We start from the raw sequence: 9387 nt of genomic DNA, 5'->3' as shown, positions 1-9387 counted from the left end.
CGTGAATCCAGGACCGCAGTCAGCTCAGGGCAGGCCCACGCACATCTCAACGTGTGGCTGATAGCTTCGGCTGCTGAAATCTGGAGTCATGCTGGCACTAAATATAGACAAAGGTTTTATGTAAGCTGAGGTGAATCATTCCATCGCACACATTTCAGCACATTTGCTCACACGCAGCGGATGACAGTGCACAGGTGAAGGAAACACAGCAACGAGTTAAATATTACCCGTACTCATTACAATGAATGGCATTTGAAAAAAACAAAACAAAACAAAAACACACCACACACACCTGCTGCCTGCTGGAGTTGCACAGATTTACATAAATGTCTTGTATACGTTTATATGACCTGCTCCAGGGCCTCACTGAGGACAAATGTGTTAATCAAAGCTCTGGCATGATTGATTGGCTGTACCCTTGTCCTCACCACAAGCCCCAGGGTGATCTGCAAGGATGGAGATAAAGGATCAATGTGAACAACACACATCTGATCCTGAGTGGTGGCGTTCACGCACATCACCTGATGCCATTTCCTTCACTATCAAAGTAAGAACGCGAAAGAGTGAGGGCACGCGGACGGTCTCGAGCCGAGCTAAAATTATCCAGGTGGACGCAGAACAAACACAAACATATGAGTTCGCCGACAACACAGACAGCCCTGGATATTGATCTTGTCTGCCACAAAATAATTAGAACAGGAAGTGCTAAAATGAGGTATTTTCAATTAAGATAGCGAGAAGAGGGACGGGTTGGAGCTGAGGAATGACAGGTAGAAGAAGGAGAATAAGGGAGGTAATTTGAAATTGGCGAAAGGAAAATAATTTTAATAAAAATGCGAAGGGAAATGTGGGAAATGGGTCGCTATTTTAGAGCCTTGTTATTCGTTTCTCAGACTGAAATTTCACTCGTGTCACGTCTTCATCTTCAATATTTTTAAATTCTTCAGGCATTACTGATTACACCCACTATTTGAATGAATATTTAAACCAGTGAGTTAATTCTTTCAAAATATGCAACTGTTGTTTTAAATCGACATTTCTGGAAAAAAACAAAACAACCAAAAAAAAAACCTTACTACTGTGTCAGTGTCCATACTTTATTATTGTCAGGGAACTGTGTTTTCAATTATATTACACTATTAAATGAAATGCCCATCACTGACACAAATATGTTATGTATTTAGAGTATGTAATATGTATTTAACTATTACTATAAGTATCATTTTGAGGAAAGTGCTGTGCTGTTTGTTGAGTTGTGTTTTGACAACAGTACCTTCAGTCTCAGCAACGTAACTTTTTTCAGTGCCATTTCCACTCCTGGAAATGTTCAGAAAGCAGAAAGAAAAAGAAAATGCATGAAGTAGATGAGGAGTGATGCAGATAAGAAATAAACTGTGGCCAGCAAGATAAACAAATCTCCAGAGAGATCAACTTAGATACTGACAGGTAGCTTCAGAAAATCCATTATTCCGCGCAATCACACGCGCACACACGAAACACACATGCGCCTGCTGTTAATGAATACTCTCAAAGAAGAAAGAAAAGGTCATCTGTCATGATCCTGCCAGCTTCTGTCTCGCAGGATCAGAGCCTGGGAACCTGTCCTCCCAAATTCTCTTCTCCACCTTCACTCGTCTATCCATCTCTCCTCAAATCACTTCCACACACATTGCCCTCAGTTACATCAGATTAGATTATTATAATACTCACGAGTCTCTTCTGCAACACACGCACACACACACACACACACACACACACACACACACACACACACACACACACACACACACACACGCATGAGCGTGCGCACACGCAAAAATTGACTCAAACTGCTGCAGTGCTCTGATTGCATTTCTAGTCACTGAGTGCAAGTGGGACACATGTTGGCCATTGTGCACCCAGTAAACCTGTCAGATTATATAATATGTGTGTGAGATATCTTTAGTTTGTGAACAAGATGGACCCCCCCCCCCCCACCCCCCAGTTTGCTTCAGCTCAATATACAGTTTTGACAGTGGATGTGACGTCAGCCGGGACTTGTAATCCCAGCTCATGTTTGTCATAAAAATAAAGGTGTTTCTCTGTATCCAACAGATTCTACATAGACAGGAAAACAGGAGCAACAAACCTTGATTTTGTAGTCTTTTCCTCTTCCAAGCGATGATAAATCGCATAAATATCACAATCGTGACATCTACTGGCAATTATGGGTAAATACAGAATGTCATATTTAAATTAAATTTGACATAAAACCACACACACAAAAACCCCCACAAACAAGCAGAAAAAAAGTGTACAGTACTTCAGACAATTTACACTTGAATTTAGGATTTTCCTTTATTTGAAACTGCAAAGTGTCAGTGAAAGCCCGACCCTTGTGAATTATAAACTGAGATTAAGTGTGGATAAAATACCTGAACAAACTTAAAGTTTGCATGGACAGGCAAGATGAGTCAAGTGGCTGGAATATGGTCCTAAATTGATCAAACGATGAGGCAGGCCATCATACTAATCTAAAGTATGATAGTTTTCTTGTAGTTCATGGGTAATCGAGATGAAGCCAGGCACAGGAAATACATACAAACCCAAGAAAGCTTTTTTTGTTGTTGTTTTTTTTATGAGACGTTTTTATTAGACATTGTTCCATGTGAGCATTATAGCCAAGTACAAATCTGGAATGTCTTGGAAAACAGAAACTATGAAACACTGCAAGGCACATTGAATAAAGGTTTGGCACATTTTATGAAGATCCATCTAACAAAACAGGTTCCTGTCAACAGAGACACTAAAGTAGTGAAACTACTTCAGGAGTAATTGTCATGTGCACAGAAAGGGAATTCAGGACTAAAACTGACACTATGTTGATTTTTTTTTTTCTTGTATGCAAACCGACTGCGATATTGTGTATTCGAAGTGTGCATCTGCTCTCAACTCACTCAAATCTAGTAGAGCACATTATTTTCTGATAAGCATTCGAAGCTACACCTCGTGCGCTGGGGAATTTAAAAACTGACAAACTGAGCAAAGAAAAGGTGAGAATTTTAATAAAGCAATTTATGGGAGGATGGAGATCTACTTAATCTGCAAACTCGTGATGCGAACATCCCCGTCAAAGTTTAGGACTGAGTATTTATCTGCACCGATGCGATTGGGGAAGTGGATTGCAGAGCCATCTGATAGGTTCACCACGAACTCTGCCGCGGTGAATTCAATGGTGAGCTACACAGGAAGAAGAAGTGAGAAGGAACATGAGATGAGTATGCACCCTTGTTGAGAAACATATCTCAACAAAACAACTTAAGAACAAATACGATAAGGAAAAAAAGTTCAAATGTCACACCGTGAACTCCTCTCCCTGGTGGAAAGGAAAGCCTCCCTCCCGGTGCTCCTCACACCAGCTGCCTCCCTGGAAGGAGTTGCAGACCACCGCGTTCTCGTCTCCATGGGCATTGAAACGAGGGTTGATGTGCATCGTGATCTCCTGCTCCTCAGTGCCAATGTTGATGGCAAAGCTACGAAACAAAGAAACACACATTTTAGTCACTTTTGTCACAATTCTTTCAGATGAAGGCAAAACACAAACCTCAAAAGTTGCGTTTACATGAAAGTCATTAGTCAGTATATTGTGTTCATGTGGATTTTAATAATGAAAATAAAGTCAAATATTGGTCTCTGCTGCAGGGGAAGTAGAGCAAGTAGAGTAAATGTGTAAAGAATAAAGAAAAAAAAACTGATTGAAATCCCTTTCTTTCTTTTTTCCATAATTAGCCAATATTTTATTGATAGTGAGTAGTGAATGAAATGTAATTTTATTAGTTTGAAATATTATGAAATGTGGGTATTTGTGGGTATAAGACAATCATAGTCACATAAGTATAAAACAAGGGTAAAACATTTACTCAAATAAATAACTAGAATTCTGAAAGTTTAATGAAAAAGTAGAAGTAGAGAATTTGTTCCAGACCTCGAGATGTTTGGGATGCAACAAAGCTAATTGAGGAATGGTAAGCCACAAAGGTTTAGGACATTTCCCTGTGTTTTTGATCATATAAAAAGTCATAAAGACGTGATTACATCAGGTTTTCTTCAACGTTTATAACTTCTCAAATCTCCAATAGCAGAAAGAACATTGAACTCGTTCAAAAGAAGGTCTTTCTATTTGTTCTGGCTAACACGCAAACTTACTTTGAGGACTCAGGCGTTGGGACTCCAACGACCGTCAGGGTCTGTCCAACCTTGAAGGACATGTTCTTCACAATCATTCCCTGTGAAGGTAAAGAGTGTGGGGGTGGGGGAACAAAAACGTTATTGTGATGTAACTAATGAAGAGTTTACAAGATCCATTTATTATTGCAGCTTTAGGCTAGTATCCTCAGCCAACTCTCCAAACCTCACTTCATCCTTATAAATTGCAAAACATGTGTTCTCAATTATTCTTTCATTGAATGAGTGCTCTCTCTCTCTCTCTCTCTCTCTCTCTCTCTCTCTCTCTCTCTCTCTCTCTCTCTCTCTCTCTCTCTCTCTCTCTCTCTCTCTCTCTCTCTCTCTCTCTCTCTCTCTCTCTCTCTCTCTCTCTCTCTCTCTCTCTCTCTCTCTCTCTCTCTCTCTCTCTCTCTCTCTCTCTCTCCCTGCTACAGACATCATTTTCCTCTAAGCTGATTTTGGCAGAGGTCAACAATGCTGAAAAACGATGAGGGACGAGGGTTCAGTAATATTTTCCTTCGTGCAGCACCAAACGGCAGCTGCACAGTGGGGAAAAAAAACGCAAAGCACAGCAGAAATCCTCTGCAGAGTCTTTACTGTACATGTGGCAGGGAGATACTGAGCCACAATTGGGAAATTACACTTGAGCAATCTTGTGAAACAGACCTCTGTTTTAAAATTCTGCCATGTGTAAAATGTGAAATATCAGAGAGGAAAAAGTGCAAAAAGATTCCCTTTTTAAAGGATTTATCTTTTTTTGTATTGTATAGTTAAAATCAGTTAAACTGGAAAACCTGTAAATTCCTGATAATTAAATGCATTAAAGCAATCTGTTCAAACTTTTTTTTTACATGTACCAAGAGAAAAATGTCAGGAAATGTACACGTCTGCTCTGCCAAGTCTCTCTGAAAGTCTCTCTGAAAGTGGCTGTTTGGGAAATTTGAACCACTTGTGTTTACACGCTGCAGCTGTTGGCTGACATGAAAAATCCCAGCAAATGTTAACAATGTTAGACACAATGAGACTAAACCGAATTAGTTGATGAAGGTCATGGAAAAAGTATTTAAACAGTCCTGGCATATACAGCTGTACATTTTGTGCTCAGTGAATAGCCACTAATGAAAACAGACAAAAAAAAATTGTCTACATTTGTCAGCATTGTCTAAATTATCTATCTATCTATCTATCTATATATATATATATATAATTGTTAATTGCAGGACATGAGAGGATAAATCTGGAAGAAGAAGAAATAAAATCGGAAACGTCAAGTAATGCTTCAAATGAAAGATAGGGAGGGGGTAGAATATCTTGGGTGTGGCATTCACTCCATGCCAGAGTCCCTCTGTGAAGCGCATGAACATGTAACACTAGGCCTTCAACTGTGCAGGGTTGAGATGAGTTGTGTTAAATAAACACAAAATCAAGCTTTATTGTGCAAGAGGTGTTCATTGATAGATATATGTGGGTAAATAAACTACTTGTATTGTCAATTCAAGCTCATTTTAAAAGATAAAGTTGATATTGTAGCAACTAGTCTGACCTCTGTATTATTACTTTATTTCAATCTACTCCTTGATGTTATTTCAGCCTCTAGACCTCCTTTCCAATCTTGTTTACCCCTGTAGCCAGTAATAAGCCAGGATAATACATGGCATTTATTGTAATCTACTTGGTTTATGAATCCAAAGAGACCAACATTCATTGCTCACCACGTTTAACTCTGACACACAGTCATAAAATGCATGACTGTAATGAAATGAACAAAATGCCAACAAATTCTTGTGTTGCAGTGCAATTAAATTTCAATGAGGAGAGTGTGATGAGAGAAACAGCAGATTTTGATGCATTTGCAGAGGTAAAGATCAAATGAAAAAAATGTGGGGGGACTAATGTGCCTCCGGGGTGCGTGTTGAATGTTTTGACCATAAAAGGCAATCACATGAAATCACAAGGCCAAAACTCTAAGAGTTTAATAAAAAGATGTTATCCGCAACATGCTGCATTAGTTAAAGCAGAGTTCAACCAGTTCATCACTTTCTTCAGCTCGACATAGACGCTGCCAAAAATCAGCCGCCAGCTCCATTTTTTTAACAGTGTGGCTTGACTCTGAACATCTAAAAGAGTAAAAGTAATACAAATGAGTTGAAAATGTCACTTACTTTCTGCATCTTTGCTGATGGTGTTGATCAGAGCTGAGAAGAGATGGTATTGCTGCAGGGCCTCACCTCCCTGCACCCAGACAGGCCATTATATACAGTGTAGGGCGGTTCCTCCATCGGAGTGACAGTTCATTGGGCCAATAATGCATTGTTGTCGCAGAGAAGCCTCCCACTGATTCTAAGTGAAGCTGTAGAGTCTGTAAAAAATGTTCAGGGTAGCAGTTGAAGGGTAGCCGCTGACTTGCGTGAAGTGACTCTAATCAGTGAGCGATCGTCGGTTGACAGCAGCCTGTTACGCTGTAACCTGGTCGAGTTGAGTCTGGCTGTGAGAGGGAACACTACCCAGAGGAGCGGACAGAAATAGAAATCTATTTGTTGCCAAGGAGACCACTAAATATTTAGCTCAGCCAGAAACCTTAATGTGCATGTGGTACTTATAGCTCCTAAACTTACAGGAAGATCAAATAGCAGTGTCCGACTGCCAATAAAGTCAACTTTAGTTAGGCGGGAAATAGAAGGAAAGTGAATGGTGAGAGTGAGTCAGGGTTTCATGATGATTTGAATCTCTGACTCACAGCCAGTGGAAGTCCACACTTTTAGCTGCTGGCATGCGGTTGCTGTGACTGACATTAACACACTTGCACTACACCGTATCGGTAATGCGATTTAGATCCAAATAGTCTCCATCCATCTTTCTATTCAAATTAGGCTCCCGGGTGCTGAAATAAATCCCAGGTTACCATGAGTGAGGACAGGGTGCACCTCAGTCCATCTCAGGGCAAATGCAACCACAAACAATGTACTACTAGAGAAACCAATTTAGTTCAGGAAACTCTAAACAGAAACCCCCAAAACACAACCCTTCTCATTTCAGCCCACAGTATTAACCACTATCAACACTGTGCGGTCTTTTGCAGACCTAGATGGTCAAGATGTTCTTCTTTTTTTCACTTCCTCATCAAAACTAAAAGGTTAGATTGAATTGTATCATGTGCATATAAATATATCTGAACTCTGAGAGCCAATATACTTGTATTTTGTTCTGTACTGTATTATTGCAGCATTCTTTTATTCCACATAAATATAATAGTCAACTGTCTTCAATGAACTAGTCTCAGTATGGTTGTACTATCATATTATCATCATTACTACTTTCTCTTCGGAATAAGTCACAGCCGTCTCCATGTATGGAAACGGATAAATGACCACCAAGTGTTATTGCTCCGTGAAATTGGCTTTTCAGGTAAATGTAAACTATTTTAATATTTGCCTGTAATGTTTTTAATATTAACCCATTGATTCTTTAGTTGTATTCTTATGAGTTTGACTGTTGATGACCAAATTCTCCTCAGTTTACTTCTCAAATCGAATTTGCGCCAGTTTTTTCAGTGTCTCTGAGAATGAGATCAATTAAAAGGTCAATATTTAGCTGCTTGACTCGGCAGCAGCTTACATGCATGCATCAGTGGAAATCCCTTCAGCTGTTCTTTTTGACTGATCACCAACAAACAGTGTGTGGTTTGTTTCTCCCTCCAACAGCTGGCATTTATCGGTGACCAAATGAACTGACTGTGTCCAGGCCAAAGTTTTAACTTAACTTAATGTCTCCTCTGCAAACAGTGTTTGATTTCATTGTGTGAGAGAAGCTCTGTTGACGAGAGCTGGTGACACAGGGAAGTGTTGGTATTGCATCAGGCACCTCGTGTGACACAGGGCTGGGATTTGGTTCGACTTGCCCAAGACTCAGTCTCAAGACAGTCAGCAGATCATGACACAAAGAGCTTTTACATAAACAGAAGGAATGCACACACACACAGACACACACACACACACTAACTCAATCCTCGACAGATCATACTATTTTAGACCTGGCAATATATCAATGTTAGAATGTGTTATGATGAAACAATGTATTTTTAGACCTGGGTTGTGGTAATAGAGCCTCTTGGAGGGGAAGTGGATTGTACGATTGCCTTAACAGTGAGAATATTCCATGTTAGAGTTCAGGTGAATGGACCTTCCTGTGTAGAGTATTCATGTTCTCACTGTATGTGTGTTTGTTAACTATAGGCAACATGGAAGACGGATGATAGACGGATGTAAAATCATAGAGCATACTCTGAATACATACTGTGAATACTGTAATATATAGTGAAACCAGTTGGTTATTAAGTGGATATATTACCTAACCCTTTCATTTGCATTCAGTGAAATGACTTGTCTGGGCATGTTTATTCATTGAGAGAAAGGTGAAGTTGATTTGAAGTTTATTGGCATCCAGTGGTCATTTTGAGCTACTACAAAGCAGGAAACACAAACTTAAATTAAAAATATTTTTTTTTGAAATTTAGAATCATACGATAACAGTCACAAATGAAAGACCATCAGTGATACTTGATAAACAAAGTGACAGTAACAGATAAGTTCGTTCAGCTTGAACTGATTTGAAGTTAAGTGGAACGATGAAGTGGTAGTTTTAGTTTATTAAAGATCTCTGTGAGACAACTCTTATTTTAATGTAACCTGGTTGAGCGGGGTCCAGCTGTGAGAGGGACTCTACCCAGAGGACATGAAATGAATAGGAATATTGTCGTTGCCAGGGAGACGACTAAATATTTAGTGCAGTCTTACAAGTGCAACTTACAAGGAAGATCGAATGTCACCATCATAGAGAGAGATGTGGTGGAAGAGTGAATGAACCTCAGTGAGGGGAAAAATGAGGCGACGTACTTAGTCAGATCATCAAAGTGATTCGATTCCCTCCACAACTGAACATAAGATACTTTTAGCGTCGCTGATGGACAAACCGTATGTGATTTAAGAGTAGATGAAATTCTTATTGTAAGACAGAGACAATCTACAACCACCCTGGAGATGAGACAAGGCAGAGGGATTGATCATTTGTGTCTTGTCATTGAGTTTGTTTCATTTGATAAGGTTGATGGTTTGGGCTCATTCAGGTGATCCTGAAGTCTCGTCTCATACATTATTCATGCTCTTTTTTTTTTAATACATTTATCTT

The 9387-nt window shown here is 39.6% G+C and overlaps 1 protein-coding gene across 1 annotated transcript; it reads right to left on the bottom strand.

Annotated features, from left to right (window-relative positions):
• Positions 1-2372: 2372 nt before the first annotated feature.
• Positions 2373-6637, bottom strand: lgals2a (lectin, galactoside-binding, soluble, 2a). Its single transcript, XM_080510985.1, has 4 exons — positions 6366-6637; positions 4186-4265; positions 3341-3512; positions 2373-3219 (listed from the first exon to the last, which is right to left on the bottom strand). The coding sequence occupies exons 1-4, from the start codon at positions 6372-6374 to the stop codon at positions 3073-3075; spliced, it is 408 nt and encodes a 135-aa protein (XP_080367111.1). The 5' UTR covers positions 6375-6637; the 3' UTR covers positions 2373-3072.
• Positions 6638-9387: the final 2750 nt, after the last annotated feature.

The sequence above is a fragment of the Blennius ocellaris genome, assembly GCF_963422515.1.
Source record: "Blennius ocellaris genome assembly, chromosome: 16".
Taxonomy (NCBI): domain Eukaryota; kingdom Metazoa; phylum Chordata; class Actinopteri; order Blenniiformes; family Blenniidae; genus Blennius; species Blennius ocellaris.
The sequence above is the reverse complement of the archived record's forward strand: the minus strand, read 5'-3'. Positions and strand labels throughout refer to the sequence as shown.